Raw genomic sequence first — 20,765 nt, 5'->3', positions numbered from 1 at the left:
ATCATGATCAATTGATTGACTTTCTCTCGTAGAGAGTGATTGCGGGCGAGAAATACGGCGCCATCACCCTTCTCGCGTCCTACAACAGATCGGACCAAAGGCTTAGAGTTGAAGTGTTGAATGCGGTCAACCTACTACCTATGGACTCCAATGGTGAAATTCAACAGAAAACCCAAAACAAGTCTGCAACTGTCACTAGATTTGTTGTGTTATTCTGTTTTTGAATGGGATTTCTTCGGCGCGCCGCACAGCTTGAACTGTTTGACCGATCGGCACCGTTCGAATATCGAAACGATCGGAATTTTCACGCGACGCGGGGAATTTTTCGAACGACCCCGAAAAATTTTCCGTTTGCCCGTAAACGCCATTTTTCGAAAAGAAAAACCCCAACAAATTTTCAACATGCATCTAGTCCTACAATTTTTGACCAAATCACATAATTTGGACATCAAAAATTCTGGGACGGTGAGGGGCATAAAAGTTGTGTACAAAATTTGGGAATTTCCAATAAAATGTACATTACATTGATGCCATTGACAGCCATGTATGTCGGATCTATTGATGCCAATGTACTCTGATTCCATTGAGCCATATGTAAGTCGATGCCATTGACAGCCATGGACGTCCAAATTTCTCATTCGTTTCCAATGGCATTAACTTTGTATTGAGGCCAATTTAGACAGATGTCATTTGCCACGTTTACATGGAGCCAAATATTCCAATTACAATCAGAATATTTGTTCAAACCGAATAAATGTGTTCCATATAAACACCTCATTCGGAATGAACAGGCCCAAACCGAATGGAATTTCATTCTGATTCACAGAGGTGGAATATTCCTTTTCCCAAACCGATTAGAAGTAAAATTATATCATGTAAACAGGGAAGCGAAATGGTCTCTGGTTGCGTTCTTTCTGCACATGCTCCGTACTGACGTGGTGACGTCACTTTGTGACGTAAGTAACGTCACTTGCAACATGGCTTCCAAGCACAGCGCACCTAATTGGAGTCAGGCGGAAAGATTGTATTTAATTCAAACTTTAAAAGAATTGAATATAATTGCTCGCTTAGACGGGCGTAAAACGAGGAACAGTGAACTATTTAAAAAAGTTCACGAGAGGTTACACGAAGCCGGAATAGACCGGAGTGTTGACCAGATTAGAAACCGGTGGAAAACCGGCTACTACAAGGCAAAAGAGCAAAACAGCAGAAGCGGATACGACCCCACAAACACAACAAGTGGGTTAAAGTTAAAACAGCAGCACTCCGACGATCGATCTCCATGTTTTGCAACGTGACGCTTTGTTTTGATTAATCTGCGCATGTCAGACGGCAGTTGTCAAACGTCCTTTCGGAATAAAGGCAGTCACATGTAAACGCTGGATCGGAATAGATGAAGTGACATGTAAACAGCTGATGTGAAATTTCCATTCGGAATGATTTGAATCGGTATGAATAAAAGTCAGCATGTAAACGTGGCTAATGACAGCCATGTCATTTCTATTGATGCCAATATACTTGGATTCCACTGACGCATATTGATGTCGATGCCATTAACGGCCGTGGATGTCCAAATTTTTTCCCATTCATTTTCAAAGGCTAAAAATCCAATGTCCCCAAATCAATAGGAAATGACCAGATATCAATAGGACGTGTCCCCCAAATGTCCCCGATTCCACTGACGCTTATAGAGGGTGATGCCATTGACGGCCATGGACATTCAACTTTCCCATTCATTTCCAATGACATTGACTTTGTTTAATGCCATTGACGGGCATGTTTGTCCATTCTATTGATGGCAATGTACTTGGATTTCATTGACGCCTGTGTAAGTCGATGCCATTGACGGCCATGGACGTCCAAATTTTTTCCCATTCATTTTCAATGGCAAAAAGACCAATGTCCCCAAATCAACAGGAAATGACCAGTTATCAATCGGACACGCCCCCAAATGTCCCCGAATTACCTGATATGATTAGGACCCCCCCCAAATGTCCTGAGGTGACCAGGCCACGCCCCCAAATGTCCCCAAATGACCTGATATGACCAGGACACGCCCCCAAAATGTCCCCAAATCAAAGGGAAGTGTCCTGACATTGTCCCCGAAATGTCCCCAAACCAACCTGGGCGGGGCTAAAATCTGTATCTCCGCACAGCAAAGACCCAGAGTAATTTCTCCAGAAATTGCAGTTTCTAGTTTTAGAATGATCACACACTACAGTAAAACACGTTTTTAAAACTACAAACTTCTGAGGGAAAGCAAAAGCAACATAACACGAAATTAGTAAAGACCATTACAAAGCCTGTTTAAGCTTTTCAGGGATAGCTACTCGAAAGTTGACCTTTAACCCCTTCTTTAAAGCTAGTTAAGGGCAACTCTAGGTATTTCTTGATTTATCTATTTGAATGTTCATTCATTCGCCCCTCCAGTCAAGATGGAATAAGAATCAAGAAGTTATTTGCAGTCTTTGTATATCTTTTCCTCCACGTTCCACAGGTTTAAGTGATCCATACGTGCAATTGTGTCTGGAGCCCTTCCACACCTTCCCTCTAATAGAACCGTGTTGCACTCAGATAAAAAGCTGTGATCTAAACCCTCTCTTTGATGAGGCCTTTGAGTTGTAAGTTACTTCACTGAAATTCGTATTATTCAAAAAATATCTGATGTGCAATTGCGCAGACCCGCTTGAACTCTTCACCTTTCTCCATCACACTGCAGCCTAGTTGGACTGGATCAGTGCCAGTCTCCAGGGGCGTGCTTGGTCGTGACGGTGCTCGACCATGACACCTTGACAACGGATGACTTCGAAGGCGAAGCCTTCCTGTCCCTCAAAGATATACCCGGTGTAGCAGGAGGAGGGGAAGAAACAGACGGACTGGGCTTTCATCCAGATGCCCCTATAGCCCAAATGCGCTTACCTCTGATACATCCCAAAGATAACGGTATGAGCAATGTCTTTTGAGTTGTGTGATTGTTCCATTAAAATGTACTGAGGTTGCACATGGAAAAAAATATGGCTTCTACTCAGTTTAGACATCATTTAGATGATAGGATAAAATATGTGCAACTAGAAACTCAACCAGAAGATGCCATTTCTACAGAGTTCTAGGCCAAATCTAGCATAGATTTCATAATGTTTTGACGGGACATGGGGCGCGAGGCCAATAAATAGGGGGCCTGCATTGTTGGCGACGCTGTCAAAGCTGACTGAGTGGAATCACAGACAAAGAGCTTTTTTCGTTCAAAATTCTTGTGAATAATCACTGAATTCTTTATCGATATGGACGTAAAACAGTCTCGATTCTTGGTTAAAAGCAAAAAAAAAAAAAAAAAAACGTGCAGTTGGCGTTTATTTTGCTTAAATATGTCAAAGCACAATACTAGTCTGTTAGTGAATGGAGCTCGCAGACGCCTGATGTAAACAGAGCTTTTCCGGCAAAAAATCTTGTGAATAAATGCTTAAATCTCCGAAATCTTTATAGATATGGACGTAAAACAGTCTCGATTCTTGGTTAAAAGCAAAAAAACGTGCAGTTAGCATTTATTTTACGTAAATATGTGGATGTACAATGCTAGTCTGTTAGTGAGTGTAGCTAGCAGCCGCCTGATGTACACAGAGCTTTTCCAATGAAAATTCTTGTGAATAAATGCTTAAATCCCCAAATTCTTTATAGATATGGATGTTAAACAGTCTCGATTCTTGGTTAAAAGCAGGAAAAAAAAAAAAAAAAACGTGCAGGTGCCGTTTATTTTGCTTAAATGTCAAAGTACAATGCTAGTCTGTTAGTGAATGTAGCTAGCGGACGCCTGATGTAAACAGAGCTTTTCTGGTGAAAAATCTTGTGAATAAATGCTTAAATCCCCGAAATCTTTATAGATATGGACGTAAAACAGTCTCGATTCTTGGTTAAAAGCAAAAAAACGTGCAGTTAGCATTTATTTTACGTAAATATGTGGAAGTACAGTGCTAGTTTGTTAGTGACTGTAGCTAGCGGCCGCCTGATGTACACAGAGCTTTTCCAATGAAAATTCATGTGAATAAATGCTTAAATCCCCAAATTCTTTATAGATATGGATGTAAAACAGTCTCGATTCTTGGTTAAAAGCAAAAAAAAAAAAAAAAAAAAAAAAAAAACTTGCAGTTGGCGTTTATTTTGCTTAAATATGTCAAAGTACAATACCAGTCTGTTAGTGAATGTAGCTAGCCGCCGCCTGATGTAAATAGAGCTTTTCCGGTGAGAATTCTTGTGAATTAGTGCTTAAATCCCTGATTCTTTATAGGTATGGACGTAAAACAGTCTTGACTCTTGGTTTAAAGCAAAAAACCGTGCAGTTAGCGTTTATTTTACGTAATTATGTCGAAGTACAATGCTAGTCAGTGAATGTAGCTAGTGGCCGCCCGATGTAAGCAGAGCTTTTCAGGTGAAAATTCTTGTGAATAAATGCTTAAATCCCCAAATTCTTTATAGATATGGACCTAAAACAGTCTCTATTCTTGCTCAAAAGCAAAAAAAACAACTTAGTGTTTATTTTACGTAAATATTACATTTTTGTTGTTTTATTGCTTTAAATTTTTGAAAGACAATATTTTACCGGAAAACTAATTTTGAAATCATAATTAAGAAAGTCAATTACATGCAACGACACTTTTTGACCACCGCGTATGTGTACTTCGTGTTTTTTAAATTTATTTATTTATCCAAAAACATGTTAAAGTTGCTCCTAAGTATAAATTGCAGGCCCAGCCAAACTATGAAAAAAAAGTACGTATTTTATACTACTGTTCATATTTGAATTTCCTACCAGCATACTACGAGTACTTGACATGAGACGATCAACCTTAACTGTAATAACTTTTTGTTCAAATACTGATGATTGAAAAATTATACTTAAGTATTAACAGTATCCATCTGACTTGGTTGCAATCTTTCTTTACGTTTCTATTCCCAGAAAGCAGCATCCTGAAGTTGCTGGAGTCCAGGAAGGGCGAGCGGGAAATACAAGCCTTTGTGAAGAAAAGGAGACAAAGACAGAAACAGTCCAAGGAGAGATGTCAACCATAACGTCATCGAAAAATATACAATTTGCTTTAATGAACTAGATGCATTCTTAACCAAACACTGGATTACTTCCTGATGCTATGTCTGATCAGTGCAATAAAATTGTCAATATACAGAATATGTTAAAACTATGATGAAATGACTACAAGCTTTCATTGGGAAAATATGAACAAAAACTAGAACAGATTAAATAAATGTCATTTGAAAGACTACGCAAGTATATTTAACATGATTGTGAACATATGCATTCTTCTTAGAGAAACCTGAGTATTTTAATAGAGGTTGCCTATTGTAGTTATTCAAATTTTTAAAAATTGTTTTGTAGCTATTTGCAAAGTTTGAAAACGACAAATTCAGTAAAACATGTACCAGCTCTATGTTGCCCCCCTTTGGCTGTAGCTATGTACTGTACAATTTAATTGGATAAGAAACTACGTACAACTCGCGATTTGGTTATTATATTAAAACTAGTGTTGCACTGATAACATTTTTTGTCTCCCGATACCGATACACGACTATGTGGTATCGGCCGATACTGTACTGAGAGCATGTTTTTTTTTTAAAATACAGGTAGTCTCCGGGTTATGAACAAGTTCCGTTCCTAAGCTGGCGACGTAACCCGAATTTCCACGTCCTTATTGCAGTATCGATACTGAAGGAATTCGGCCCCCCGGCCAAGCCGTCGGGACAGCGACAGCCGAACGAGATGGCGTTCCCAGCAAGCCGGCCGGGAGGGCCAAACCCCGCGCGTTCACTCCAGCGTTAACCCTTTGTACTGACTCCATTTTGAACGGTTTAAAGAAAGCTCACCGGGAACAAGTTGACAATTTATTCGTCGACGATGGTCAAAAAGCAAAGCAAAAACAGACGACAGAGAGGCAATGCTCAGGGACTCTTCGGTGGGGTCAGAACACCCTCGCCCTACCAAGATAACAAGTTGATAGCTAAGCGCCTGAGACGTCAAGACATGCGTCAGGTTGCCGTGGCAACCACGAAAGATGAAACGTGAACTTGACCGCCCAAACCTGCCACAGAAGGATAATCCCAAGACAACACCCAGGCACGCCTTACGCCCGGCCCACTCCACCGCAGCTTTCAAACGACTGAACATTTAACTAGCAAGTGTCGCTTCTCAGGGATATTTTGAAGTAGCCGTTGTTTTGCTGACCCTGGATCTAACATTGCCTCTCCGTCGTCTTTCTTTGTCTTGCTTTTTGACCATTGTCGACAAATAAATTGTCAACTTGTTCCCGGTGAGCTTTCTTTAAACTGTTCAAAATGGAGTCAGTACAAAGGGTTAACGCTGGAATGAAGGCGCGGGGTTTGGCCCTCCCGGCCGACATGATGGGGATGCGCCGGCGGAACGCCATCTGCTTCGGCTGTCGCTGTTCCGGCGGCTTGGCGGGGGGGCCGAATTCCTTCAGTACCGATACTCATATTAATATTGATATCGGTGCAACACTAACAAAAATGTCAGTCATCCATCAATTTTGTAAACATTAAAAAACATTTGAACAGAAAGGATGCACAAAACGTACTGTATGAAAGTGTCACCGGCAAGTTAACCTGTTGTTAGCAATTACCAAAAAATGTAATTCAAAACATCTTTCCAAATTAATTCATAATTTTGAAATCTCCACTGATGCATTGACAGCTCTGCAGAAATAGTCACTTGATTTGGAAATACAGTGCTGGCCAAAAGTATTGGCACCCCTGCAAATCTGTCTAATAATGCTCAATTTCTCCCGGAAAATAATTGCAATTACAAATGCTTTGGTAGTAATATCTTCATTTATTTTGCTTGCAATAAAAAAACACAAGAGAGAATGGAAAAAAAAATAAACATGATCTTTTTACACAAAACTCCAAAAATGGGCCGGACAAAAGTATCGGCACCCTCAGCCTAATACTTGGTAGCACAACCTTTAGACAAAGTAACTGCGAACAACTGCTTCCGGTACCCATTGATGAGTTTTTTTTACAATGCTCTGCTGGAATTTTAGACCATTCTTCTTTGGCCAACTGCTCCAGGTCTCTGAGATTTGAAAGGTGCCATTTTCAGATCTCTCCACAGGATTCAGGTCTGGACTCGTTGCTGGCCACTTTAGAAGTCTCCAGTGCTTTCTTTCAAAGTATTTTCTAGTGCTTTTCGAAGTGTGTTTTGGGTCATTGTCTTGCTGGAAGACCCATGATCTCTGAGGGAGACCCAGCTTTCTCACACTGGACCCTACATTATGCTGCAAAATTTGTTGGTACTCTTCAGACTTCATAATGCCATGCACACAGTCGAGCAGTCCAGTTCCAGAGGCAGCAAAGCAACCTCAAAACATCAGTGAGCCTCCGCCATGTTTGACTGTGGGGACCGTGTTCGTTTTTTTCCTTGTAAACTCTATGTTGATGCCTTTTCCCAAAAAGCTCTACTTTTGTCTCATCTGACAAGAGAACATTTTTACAAAATGTTTTTGGCTTTCACAGGTAAGTTTTGGCAAACTTTTTATGTCTCTAGATCAGAAGTGGGGCCTTCCTGGATATCCTACCATAGAGTGCCACAGCGGGACAGCTTCAACTTGTTTCGATATTAGTCGAGGTTCTTTATCCACCATCCACACAATCTTTCGTTGAAATCTCTCGTCAATTTTTCTTTTCCGTCCACATCTAGGGAGGTTTGCCACGGTGCCGTGGGCTTTAACACTTATTGATGACACTGCAAACGGTAGAGACAGGAACACTCAGGTCTTTGAAGATGGACTTGAGATCGCCCATGCTTCCTCACAATTTTGCTTATCAAGTCCTCAGACAGTTCTTTGGTCTTCTTTCTTTTTTCCATGCTCAATGTTGTACACACAAGGACACAGGACAGAGGTTGAGTCAACTTTAATCCATTTTAACTGGCTGCAATTGTGATTTAGTTATTGCTACCACCGGTTATGTGCCACAGGTAAGTAACAGGTGCTGTTAATTACACAAATTAGAGAAGCATCACATGATTTTTCAAAGGGTGCCAATACTTTTGTCCGGCCCATTTTTAGAGTTTTGTGTAAAATTATCTTGATTTAATTTTTTCCCCCATTCTCTATTGTGTTTTTTCATTGCAAGCAAAATAAATGAAGATATCACAACCCAAGCATTTGTAATTGCTACCATTTTCTGGGAGAACTTAAGCATTATCTGACAGAATTGCAGGGGTGCCAATACTTTTGCCCAGCAGTGCAAGTATGTGTAAATAACAGTGTTGCTGGTTAGGAGCAGCTATGAACATCTCATCTCGAATTAGTAATAGTGGAAAATATGACTCTTTTAAAAAACTGCGAGCGCACTGAAGCCCCTTTAGTCACAAGTTTGGCGTTTCGGAATTTGCCTCTTTGCAGATTTTTTTTGTGCAAATGTCCTTCATAGGTCACTTAAAAACTCATGTTTGCCATTTTTGTGCTCAGGCTGAAGCTAAATCTAATCCTTTGCAGCCATCTTGGTGCTGAGGCAGGGGTGTCAAACTCATTTTGGTCCATGGGCCACATTTGGGGCAATTAGATCTCATGTGGGCCAGACTAGCTTATTTTTATCCAAATAGGTTAACTGGCTGACATTGACGGCACAAGACGCCTAATTCATTTAGACTAAGAGGGCAGGCAGCGTTGGAGTTAAACACGTCAAAGGGGTTCCACAGGGCTCAATCTTAGAACCCCTATTGGTCATGTTTATCAATCACCATTAATGTTAATGTCCATTTGCTCCACCCAGTCGAAATGGATTGGATTTCCAACACCGTCAATGGCACTAAAAAATGAACATTCACAGCCACTACCTCCAGATTAAGTGAACTGGATGTCTATTTTTGTCAAAGGTAGGCAATAAGTTAGTTTTGCGTCACTTCCGTGTCATTTTAAGATACTTACGAGTCACTTCTTATAAATTTTGGATCACTTTGACACCCCTGTGGTAAGAAAATAAGGTTTAGCCTCATTTTGGAATGAGCTTTACCTGATATGGTAAAATGTGTTGCTGTCATCTAACGGCACCTTTTGCCAATTACAAACCGATATGGGAGTACTTCAATTACTCCTGGATTTTTGCTATGTATGAAAGGGTTGCCTTTCAGGAATCTTCTGTGATTGCATTACAGTAAAAAGTAAAAAACAACCTCGTCAAAGTCTGGAATGTTGATCTACGGCTGGTGGTTGTGGAATCAGAACTGGACTGCTATGGAATCTCCCATGTGTATTCAGTGCTTGTGGGGGTTCTGACTGGTCCAATGGGTCAAGAGAGCTGCTGCTGCTGTTCCAATGTTGGTTCGGAACACAGAGGGCACTCTGTGGAGGTGGAGCAGCTCTCGCAACGTAGTCCGTGACCGCACGACAAGGAGACAGAGCCCTGTTCTCCACACGAAACACAGCACTGCTTCTGCTTCTTGTACATCGCCTAAACGCAAAGGAATGGACTTGTCAAGCAGATCCTGGAACAACAATTAAGATGAATTGAAATGTATTTATGTATGTATTTATACCTGTTCTACAGTTTGCAGGCAGCTACATAGTTGTGCTTGCAGACTGAGGACGGATTCTAAGGGAAGCCTGTGTAACATCTGGAGTTGGTGTAACGATCGATGGGGGTTTTCCCCGCTCCTCAGGGTCTCCAGCGCTTCCTCCAGTAGAGAAGATTGTCTTTGCGCCACCTCATCCGCCTGCCTGGTTCTCTCGGCCTCCGTGGCCAACCGTCCCGCGTGGGCGCGTGACTCTTCCGCGTCTGCTTTCAGTGAGGCCCATGACTGCAACACGATTATTAATCAGCATTAAATTGGATTTGACACCATCAAACCAACTGTAAACAGAAGCTTAACAAACAGAAGCTCAAAAAGTCCAAAACTTAGCTTAATGGCGGATTGCGAGCAACTATCAGGCGCATACCGCCACCAACTATACAAGAGTGTGCAGCACCCATCTGAAGGCGCGCTGCTCTCACTGTTGGTTTTTATAGGTCAATATCTTGTCCACCTGCCTATCTTTCCTGTGCTCGTGTTGCTGCCTCTAGTGCTCAATTACAGTATAGTTGCACGGGGCTGATCGATTGCGCCGGAGGCATGAAAACGAAACTGTCAATTCACAAAGAGAAAAAACATGGCAAAAAAGAATGCCACATGGCAAAAAAATTGCCACATGGCAAAATGAATTTTGCCACATGGCAAAACAAATGTCAAATGGCAAAATTCATTTTGCCACATGGCAAAAAAAATGGCACGTTGCAAAATCAATTTTTCCATATGACGAAAAAAATGCCACATGGCAAAAACAATGCCAAATGGCAAAAAAATGCCACATGGCAAAATCCATTTTGCCACATGGAAGAAAAAAAATCAATTTTGCCACATGGGGAAAAAAAATGCCCCGTGGCAAAAAAATGTCAAATGGCAAAAAAAAAAAAAAAAAAAAGCCACATTGCAAAATCAATTTAGCCACATGGCAAAAAAAATGCCACATGTCCAAATCAATTTTTCCACATGGCCAAATCAATTTTGCCACATGACCAAATCAAATTTCCCACACGTCAAAATAAATTTTGCCACATGGCAAAATCCATTTTGGCACATGAGAAAAAAAAAAGCCAAATGGCAAAATCCATTTTGCCACATGGCAAAAAAAATGCCACATGGCCAAATCAATTTTGCCACATGGCAAAATTAATTTTGTCAAATGGCAAAAAAATGCCACATGGCCAAATCAATTTTGCCACACGGCCAAATCAATTTTGCCACATGGCAAAAAAAATGCTACATGACCAAATCGATTTTCCCACATGTCAAAATCAATTTTGCCACATGGCAAAATCGATTTTGCCATTGGGCAAAAAAAAAAGCCACATTGTAAATAAAATGCCACATTGCAAATTCCAGTCTGCCACATGGCAAAAAAAAAAATTGCACGTGGCAAAATCAATTTTGTCACATGGCAAAACAAATGCCACATGGCAAAAAAAAATGCCACATGACAACATCCATTTTGCCACATAGCAAAAAAATGCCACATGGCAAATACCACTTTTGATTCTTGTGGTCTCTCTGTAAACACTCGCAAAGCTGTCACCTACCTGAGCTGTGTGTCTCCAACTGTGCCCCCACTGCTTAAGCGCCCGGTGAGCCTCCTCGAGCTCTTGTTTGAGCCTGGACGTCTCCGCGCAGGGGTTGGAGGGCATCAGCGCTGGGGGTGTTCCAGGGGATCCCTGGCCTGATGGGAAGTGCTCCCAGATGTTACTGCTCATACCATTCAGACCTACGGAGCAAAGATCAAACTCAGTTGTGGACAACACGCCAAGCATCGGGGTGATGTTTCATTCACCTAAGGAGCTATGGGACGGTCCCAGGAAAGGGCTTTCTTGTTGGCCAGGTTGGGGCAGATGCGTGGAGAAGAGGGAGGAGGTCCGCGGTCTGATCGGGGGGGAAGGTGACGGGGAGCTAAAAGGAGCAGATGTGCTAAAGGACCCTGGGATGTTGACAGGAGCAGAGCTTTGAAGTCGGGTTTCACCTATAAAAGTCAAGAAACAGAAATAGTATGTATACCAAGTGTTGCACCGATACTCATTAACATGATGTCATCGGTATCACGAAGTACTAAGAAATAACGTGTCGATATATTTTCCGACCGCCTATTTTCCTTGTCAAGATCGGCGCCAGCTACGCACTCCACTATATTAGTCTGTTCATGATAAATGACTATATTATTTTTCATTTTATTACCTTCGTGGAGGGGATCAATGCCATTGTTGATTAAATCCTCTTCCCCCGAATCCATGTCCCCTCTTTCTGGGGGGTCATCTTCAGACTTGGCATAATTCATTGCTTCTACTCGCCTGCTAAGGACCGGATGCTCTTCTACTGGTGTTCTACACCTCTTCTACCCCTGCCTTGTCGCTGTGATGCCATTTTGTCAATGTAATTGTAAGAAAAATGGTAAATTACCTAGCCGAACTCCAACCCGTGACAGACTTGAAGCACTTTCCAAGCCTCTCTCCGATATCGAGGCACCAAAATCATTCAGGTCAAGATCATCCAATGCCGATTCTGCAATATTATAGAAAAAGGGAAGTGCGGCACGATTATTTTCCAATCTCATCCTCACACTGATTGACGTGCAGATTTGCCTTTTGACCTACCGACAACAGACTCCACAGTCTCACTGGTAGGGTAAAAGGGCAAGGCGTTGGCATTCATGCCTGATGCCACGTTGGTCCCCGCGGGTCCGAGGGGGGCGGGGCTGGGCGGAGTCGCAGCCAGACTGGATGGGATGCTGGAGGACAAACTTAAAGGGCTGCCCACAGGCAGAAACACCAACAGATCCTGATGGACAGATTAAGAGAAAAAAGCAAAATGGGAGCACTGTTGCGAAAAATATCCATTTAATCTTCTATATACAAAATGTATGAAACCTTAACCCTTTTACTCAAATATGTTGTTAGAAACACATATATTATTGCCACTGATTTAAAATTCTATCATATTTAGTACATGTTTTGACCGGAGGATGCCATGTTTTACGCAGAGCTAGTATGAAGACTGGCATGATTTTGGAGAGACAGCGAGAACCAACAGTGGTATTTGCCATGTGGCATTTTTTTTTTGCCATGTGGCAAATTTTTTTCGCCATATGGCAACATTTTTTCGCCAAGCGGCCTTTTTTTTGCCATGTGGCAAAATTTTTTTTTCTATGTGGCAAAATGTTTTTGCTATGTGGCATTTTTTTTGCCATGTGGCCACATGCTGTGATTTTGTCACATTCTGCTGTAGTGCTGCAACTATTAATCGATTGACTTGAGTATTCGATTAGAAAAAAATTCAAATTTTGTTTCTTCGAGTATTTGTTAAATGAAAGTGCCGTTTTTTAAAATTTTTATTTTATTTTTTAATATATTTTTTTAAATAAAAAATTTTGTTAAAAAAAAAAAATTAAAGTGGCGTTGTAATGGTTTATTTGGAAAGTTTTTGCATTTAGTTTTATTGATTGGGGTGGATACACTGCCCGTTCTGCCTCTTTTCACATGGCTGAATCCAACTGCTCCCTGTTAAGGCCAACGTAAGCTAAGTTTTTGTTTGAGATAATGTTTTTTAATGCATTCATAATTTAGTTTATAGGTATATTTAGTCGTTTTTTGTGGGAGTATGTGTCTGAACCACTTGTTATGAGGATTGTAAAAAAAACTTTAGCATTTTATAGCATTTTAGCTAGCGGAATCTTTCAAGTAAGTTAGCCAATTGTTCTTTTGTTGTACATAGAGCCACATAAAAAAAAAAAAAAATTATATCGTTTGAGGCTCACCTCTGATATTTGAATTTTTCATGTTCCTTATCTGATTACTCGATTATTCGAACTAACAAGTCCATCGATTAATCGACTACTAAAATATTTGATAGCTGCAGCCCTATTCTGCTGCTGGTCAGATTGTTTTGTTACAGAGCTGTCGGCTAAGTTCCTGACGTCCTACATGCATCCAATAACAGCTCCTCAACAGTGTCTTTAAACCGATCCTAGGCAGCTTGCCGAGATTTTCACTCGCCGCCATTTGACAGTTTGTATATCTTTGTTGCTATTTGCATCTTTGCCTTGATTTTTTGTTGTTGTTGTCTGCCTCTCACTGCGGTTTTCCCTTGGGATATTTTTTTTATTTGATCCCGACCTACTGTCACAGACTCATCTTGTCTCCCTTTTTGCGATCGCGTTTTTTTGTGTGTTCAATAAACCCATTTACGCAATCCCTATGTTACAGTGCTGCCCAAAAGTATTGGCACTCTTGCAATTCTGTCAGATAATGCTCAATTTCTCTCAGAAAATGATTGCAATTACAAATGTTTTGGTAATAATACCTTCATTAACGTCATCAATTATGGTGAGCCTCCTATCACAAATTGTAACATTTGGTGGTGTGTTGAGAAAAGACACTTTTTGTGAAATTCTAAAAAATGAAATTCAACAGTATGTTGTATTATTAGGACAGATGTAAGAAATTGTACCTGCTTACTACTTGGTGCTGAGGTCATTTCTCTGCTGCGCTGCTCAAGGGCAAAACTCCTCTGTTTAGCCTTGAAGCACAACAAAAAATATGCCATCATTGCGCTTATAAATGCTCTCCTACCCAAAACTCCCTTTTTTTTTTTATTCCTCTCACCTGATCTTCCCTCTCAAAACCAGGTGCTCTACCGTGCCCCCCCTCTCCCGCCCAGGGAGACAGAGTTTCAGTCGCTCCCCTCATGTCCTCACAAAGAGTTAGAACACTACCCAGCAGGCCTTGCTCTGGGACGCGTGACCCGGCGGGGGGCGAAAGGGGGTCAACGTGACCTAGGCCCTTATTGTGTCCGCTCGTTTCCGCCACGTCGTCAGCAGAAACGGGATCGGGGGGACGGAGAGGTGGGGGTGGTGATCTTGGGGAGGAAAAGGACTCTTCCGAGACAAAGGCTTCTGGGAAAAAAATATTCAGGGACAGTGGTCACATCCATTCAAATGTGATCCATAGACTTCATAATGTATTGACGGCTCAGATCGGTCATGCACTGCGCCTCGCATTCGAGTAGGAGGCCGCCCACATTAAGAGGAGCTATTCACAAACACACGCACGCAGAGATCTAACGCCAGATTTCTGTTGAAACAGTACAAAAGCTGTACCGCATACAAACAGGAAGGATTGTCTCAGGAGTGATTTGTTCAGGGATTCAAGGTAATTATTATATTTTTCGTACCATGCATGCATTTTGAAACGTTGTGAAAAAAAATCTATGGAAGAAATAAGCCTCTACTGCATTGGCATCATTGTTCGCAATATTCACGTAAAATAAATGCTAACTGAACGGTTTTTCTTTTCTTTTTTTTGCTTTTTACCAAGAATCGAGACTGTTTTACGTCCATATCTATGAAGAATTCAGGGATTTAAGCATTTATTCACAAGAACTTTCACCAGAAAAGCTCTGTTTACATCAGGCGACAGCTACAGTGGGGAGAACAAGTATTTGATACACTGTCAATTGGTTTTCCCATTGGCAGGTAGAGCAGGGCGGTAAACCGAAAATTTACCGTCACCGAAATTCTTAACGATGACCGACGTAATTTTGACCATGTCGGTAAATTCGGTAAATTAATAAAACAAGAAAATAGTCTTTTCATCCCGCTTTGATTCTGTGTTGTTCGCCTATGTTCATTCCCCTTTAAGAAAGCAGTGAATGTGCTTACGTAGGGAGTCACGTGATCATCAGGAAGCCAATCAAACAAAAGCCCGGTAAGCTAACGCTAGCAGCTAACGCTACAAGCAAAACGTGATGGAGTGTGGCTTAAGGGAGGTTCACCAAACTTTCAACCGACATTTAGTAGACTCTTGGTGGCATCCAGACGGGCTTTCACCCGCTGTCCTCCTTTGTTCTCACGATTTCCGGAGATGGTGCTTTCAGTGCTTTCTACTGGTAGCCAGGCTAACGCTAGCTAGCGGCTAACGCTACAAATGAACGTTATGGAGTCGGATAGAGGCTCTAACCTGGTCGAAACGGCTGAACTTAATGAGTGGATTGGGCACGGACTGCATCTAGCAATTACTATGTGGCGTTATTTTGTATCTGTCTGTGTGTGTGATTCCTCTGATAGCTTTTGTGATGGTAAAGAATTCTGCATAAAGTACAATCCAACGGCGAAACTTATAATGACCGAGAAATGGCCCCAGCTATTTTTATTGTGCGTGCATTTATGAAAAAATGCACGGGGGGGGGGGGGGGGGGGGTGACCCTTAAACCATAAAGTAAACACTTGTATTTAATAATTATATCACAGCAGCCATTAACAATAAGTTGTCTTTTTGAAGTGTACTGTTCAAGCTGCAAGTCATTTGTGTTACAATTACATGTTTGCACAGGCATATTGATTTTGACAATGTACATTGTTCAAGTCATACACGCTGTTATAAATGTTCATACTTGAATTCTTATTGCTTACAATACATTTTTATTAGGGCTGTCAAACGATTAAAATTTTTAATCGAGTTAATTGCAGCTTAAAAATTAATCGTAATTAATCGCAATTCAAACCATCTATATAATATGCCATATTTTTCTCTAAATTATTGTTGGAATGGAAAGATAAGACGCAAGATGGATATATATTTTCAACATGCGGTACATAAGGACTGTATTTGTTTATTATAACAATAAATCAGTTCTAAATCAGTTATAGAAATTTTATATTAAAACCCCTCTTAATGTTTTCGTTTTAATAAAATTTGTTAAATTTTCAATCAAAAAATAAACTAGTAGCCCGCCATTGTTGATGGCAATAATTACTTACACTATAAAATCAGTCGCACCCAAACGCCAGCAGAGGGCAGCAAAACTCCGCAAAACACAATTAACAGGTGGGCCTTTCACTCTAGTGACATTTAAATATGTCTGAGCTGGGCAAGTGCGTTAATTGCGTCAAATATTTTAACGTGATTAATTAAAAAAATTAATTAACGCCAGTTAACGCGATAATTTTGACAGCCCTAATTTTTATAAATTTAATGTTTAGACTGCATGTACAATTGTTAAATACAGTATATCAAATTGAATGCTGGTAAATAAAATCAACAAGAAATAGTTAATCTGTATTTCATGCATTGATTCAGATTTTCAAATTATATAACAGTCCGCTTGGGCGAATTTATCGTCATTTATCGTTATCGAGATAAATCTGCTCAATTTATCGTGATACATGTTTAAGGCCATATCGCCCAGCCCTATTGGCAGGTGTATCAAATACTTGTTCTCCCCACTGTAGCTACATTCACTAACAGACTAGCATTGTACTTCGACATATTTACATAAAATACACGCTGACTGCACCGTTTTTGTTTTTTTTATGCTTTTAACCAAAAATCGAGACTGTTTTACGTCCATATCTATAATTTGGGGATTAAAGCATTTATTCACTAGAATTTGCGCCGGAAAAGCTCTGTTTACATTAGCTACATTCACTAACTGACTAGCATTGTACTTCGACATATTTGTGTAAAATAAAAACTAACTGCACATTTTTTTTTTTTTTTTTTTGCTTTTAACCAAGAATAGAGACTGTTTTACGTCCATATCTATATTTCGGGGATTTAAGCATTTATTCCGATTTTCACCAGAAAAGCTCTGTTTTCGTCAGGCGGCCGCTAGCTACCGTATCTTTCGGACATTAAGTCGCAGTTTTTTTCATAGTTTGGCTGGGGGTGCGACTTATACTCAGGAGCGACTTATGTGTGAAATTATTAACACATTATGATATCATTTCACATGTTATTTTGGTGTTTTGGAGTGACACTGATGGTTTGGTAAACTTGTTAGCATGTTTTTTATGCTATAGTTATCTTAATACCTTAATAGCTATGGCCACATTCGCGTTCTGCCTTTTGCAATGAGTGTTCAATTGTATTATTTACTTTTTCATATTGAAATGCATGCTTTTAGTTTGTGGCGCTTTCACGCCCACAAGAGGGCGCACTCGCACTTCTCTACGTGAAGAAGACTGCTCACACGCCAGAAGAAGACGGACAACTACGCAGCTTGAGTGAGTGGGCGAGTTAGCGAGAAACACGGCTACGAACCTACGTACATTGTTTATGCTAGTAAAATATCTCTACAGAGGCAACGCCTTTCGTATAATCTTTTCTGTTGTTGTGTGTTTTCCACCCGCGATCGGACACTTAAAGCCAGTTGTGTAGTTGTTTGAACGATGTGCTAATGCTAGCGAACGCATGCTAACCGTTGTAACAGCACCTAATTCTCATTTATTTACGTTGATGCGAACCTGTTAGGTATCGAGGACGAAATTGATTCCGCAAATACGGACGTATATGCATATACGGACATCAAGCATCGTCATTTGGGGGTTTAGCTCGCTGTATAGCCAGGACCGAGCCGTAACGTCCTGGTGAGGATAGTATATTCGCATATTGTTGTTCATGCACTGTACACTTATTCAGCATGTTGTTCTCTAAATTGCCTTTAAAGATGACAGATCTGTTCTATGTGTTGGATTTTATCAAGTAAATGTTCCCCAAAATGCGACTTATACTCTGGTGCGACTTATGTATGTTTTTTTTTTCTCTTCGTCGGGCATTTTAAGGCTGGTGCGACTTATACTCAGGCGCGACTTTAGTCCGAAAAATACGGTACATTCACTAACAGACTAGCATTGTACTTCGACATTTTTATGTATAATAAACGCAAACTGCACGTTTTTTTTTTTTTTTTTTTTGCTTTTAACCAAAAATCGAGACTGTTTTACTTTCATATCTATAAATAATTCATGGATTTAAGCATTTATTCACATGAATTTTCACCGGAAAAGCTCTAGTTACATCAGGCTGCCGTTAGCTACATTCACTAACAGACGAGCATTGTACTTTGACATATTTAAGTAAAACAAATGATAACTGCATGTTTGTTTGTTTTTTTTTTGCTTCTAACCAAAAATTGAGACTGTTTTACATCCATATCTATAAATAATTCCGGGATTTAAGCATTTATTCACAAGAATTTTCACCGGAAATGCTCCTTTTATATCAGGAGGGCGTTAGCTACATTCACTATCAGACTAGAATTGTACTTCGACATATTTAAGTAAAACAAACGCAAACGCCTACATTCACTAACAGACTAGCATTGTACTTCGACATTTTTACGTAACATAAATGCTATCTGCGCATTTTTTTCTTTTTTCTTTTTTACTTTTGACCAAGAATCGAGACTGGTTTACATCCATATCTATAAAGAATTCGGGAATTTAATCATTTATTCACAAAATTTTTTACCAGAAAAGCTCTGTTTACATCAGGCAGCCGCTAGCTACATTCCCTAACAGACTAGCATTGTACTTCGACATATTTATGTAAAATAAACGCTAACTGCACTTTTTTTTTTTTTTTTTTTGCTTTTAACTAGAGATGCACGATACTATCGGTCACCGATAATTATCGGCCGATAATGGCAATTATGACGTCACACAGATAATCCAGATAAAACGAAATTCAACCGATAATGCAATCCGATAATTATATACTTGATTTAGCCTCCAAATGTGCGCAATCAACAGTTTTGTCCAATTCTGCTAATTTTAAGGAGGTGTTTTTGCAGTGTAGTAATGTGATATATGTTAGGAATGGCTTACTTTTAAAGGCATTTTTGTGCAACTTGGGTGTTTACTCTCTAAGTAATTGTTGCCAAAAGCTTACCATTACACAATGTCATTGCCATTGTTTAGATGTTGGAATTTACTACTTATCAGCACTAAATTATATTTTTGCACAGTAGCATTAGATCTTTGTATACTTTAAAATTTTACATACATATTTGAATCGAATTATCGGCGTGACATTATCGGTTATCGGGTGGAAGGGGCAGGAAATTATCGGTTATCGATATCGGTTGAAAAATGTATTATCGTGCATCACTACTTTTAACCAAGAATCAAGACTGTTTTACGTCCATATCGATAAAGAATTCGGGGATTTAAGCATTTATTCACAAGAATTTTCAATGAAAAAAGCTCTTTGTGATTCCACTCGCCAACAAAGCAGGCCCCCTATTCATCGGCCCTGCGCCCCGTGTCCCGTTAATACGTTATGAAGTCTATGAGTGATCATTAACTGAACTAGCTCAGGTCACAGAGTGTGAGCTGTGGTAGTTAGTAAAAGAGGGAAATTGATGGAAAACACCAATTGACGGTAATCCAGTTCTATCTCTCCTATATGAATCAAATTGTGTGCTAGGGACTTACTTTCAACATGAGCAAAAGCGCAAAAGGGACCCCTGGGACAGCTGCCGCACTGTTGCATGTCATTACACTTAGTGGACTTGTAGATCTAGAAAAACAAAACAACACCGCTATTTGGTCGTCCGGGTAAGTAAGCGAGCGGCATTTTAGAGACGCACCTCAGGGTGAAACTGTTGTTCGGTTCTCGTGTGGCAATACTGGCACCCCTCTGCGCACTCACATTTGCTGGGATCGCCCCACTCCTCGCTCAGTTTGACCGCCGGACAAGGCAAAGCTCTATTGGCGAAACGTGACGCGTCAGCCATTTTCAGAGCAAACGGTCGGCCGAGCAGAGTCATCTTTTGGTCAGAGCGCACCTATATTTGTGCTTATGCGGGCTCCGACGTCTGTCTTTGCTGTTATGATAATACGGACAGGCGTAACCTTGACGACACAAGCGGGGAGGCTTCTTGCAAAGCTCCGTCTTGTAGTGGGACAACACGTAGTTGTTATCTGACGACACAAGAAAAATCGGGGGAAAAAAGGATGCACAGAATGTCAAAAATGTCTGTTCAGGATAGATTTACCTTTGATTGCACTTGATGTATGAGTTCGCATTTAACTCAGTGTCATAGAATTAAAAAAAAAAATATATATAGTAAATATAGAAAATTATTAAAAAGTAAAATACATATATATATTCCCAAACATAATGTCTTTAATATTTTGGGAATACTGTGTTTTAAATGTTTTATTTTAAATTAATTTTTCAATGTTTAAGTTAAATATATTACATTTTTAATTCATAAATTTTCTTTAATTTCTTCCATTTTGATTTACTGTATTTTCCGCACTATAAGGTGCATCGGAGTAACAGGCACACGTTGAATGAATGGCCTTTTTAAAAGTTGTTTTCATATATAAGGTGCACCGCATTATAAGGCGCAGCAGTAGTAGTAGTAGTGTTAGTGG

The 20,765-nt window shown here is 40.2% G+C and overlaps 2 protein-coding genes across 4 annotated transcripts in view; one reads left to right on the top strand and one right to left on the bottom strand.

The window, feature by feature from the left end:
• unc13d (unc-13 homolog D (C. elegans)) overlaps positions 1-5,358 on the top strand; it is a 34,205-nt gene extending 28,847 nt beyond the window's left edge. The window contains exons 32-35 of the mRNA XM_057826283.1: positions 33-153; positions 2,498-2,621; positions 2,720-2,943; positions 4,952-5,358. Of these exons, the coding sequence (XP_057682266.1) occupies positions 33-153; positions 2,498-2,621; positions 2,720-2,943; positions 4,952-5,064 (582 nt within the window). The 3' untranslated portion in view covers positions 5,065-5,358. The remainder of the gene's footprint in view (positions 1-32; positions 154-2,497; positions 2,622-2,719; positions 2,944-4,951) is intronic.
• The window catches only part of unk (unk zinc finger), a 36,508-nt gene that overhangs the window by 11,586 nt on the left and 4,157 nt on the right, over positions 1-20,765 (bottom strand). For 2 of the 3 annotated variants that reach the window (XM_057826284.1, XM_057826285.1), the window contains exons 5-15: positions 20,171-20,306; positions 19,973-20,090; positions 19,818-19,902; positions 14,209-14,498; positions 14,054-14,122; positions 12,202-12,385; positions 12,008-12,109; positions 11,388-11,573; positions 11,140-11,321; positions 9,563-9,823; positions 6,412-9,477 (exon numbers count right to left, since the gene is read on the bottom strand). In XM_057826284.1, coding sequence (XP_057682267.1) covers positions 9,316-9,477; positions 9,563-9,823; positions 11,140-11,321; positions 11,388-11,573; positions 12,008-12,109; positions 12,202-12,385; positions 14,054-14,122; positions 14,209-14,498; positions 19,818-19,902; positions 19,973-20,090; positions 20,171-20,306 — 1,775 coding nt within the window. In that variant the 3' untranslated portion in view covers positions 6,412-9,315. Of the gene's footprint in view, positions 1-4,937; positions 5,007-6,411; positions 9,478-9,562; positions 9,824-11,139; positions 11,322-11,387; positions 11,574-12,007; positions 12,110-12,201; positions 12,386-14,053; positions 14,123-14,208; positions 14,499-19,817; positions 19,903-19,972; positions 20,091-20,170; positions 20,307-20,765 lie in introns of those variants that run through there. The other variant, XR_009061776.1, reaches the window with a different exon arrangement.

This window comes from Corythoichthys intestinalis, chromosome 21 (genome assembly GCF_030265065.1).
Source record: "Corythoichthys intestinalis isolate RoL2023-P3 chromosome 21, ASM3026506v1, whole genome shotgun sequence".
Taxonomy (NCBI): Eukaryota; Metazoa; Chordata; class Actinopteri; order Syngnathiformes; family Syngnathidae; genus Corythoichthys; species Corythoichthys intestinalis.
The sequence above is the reverse complement of the archived record's forward strand: the minus strand, read 5'-3'. Positions and strand labels throughout refer to the sequence as shown.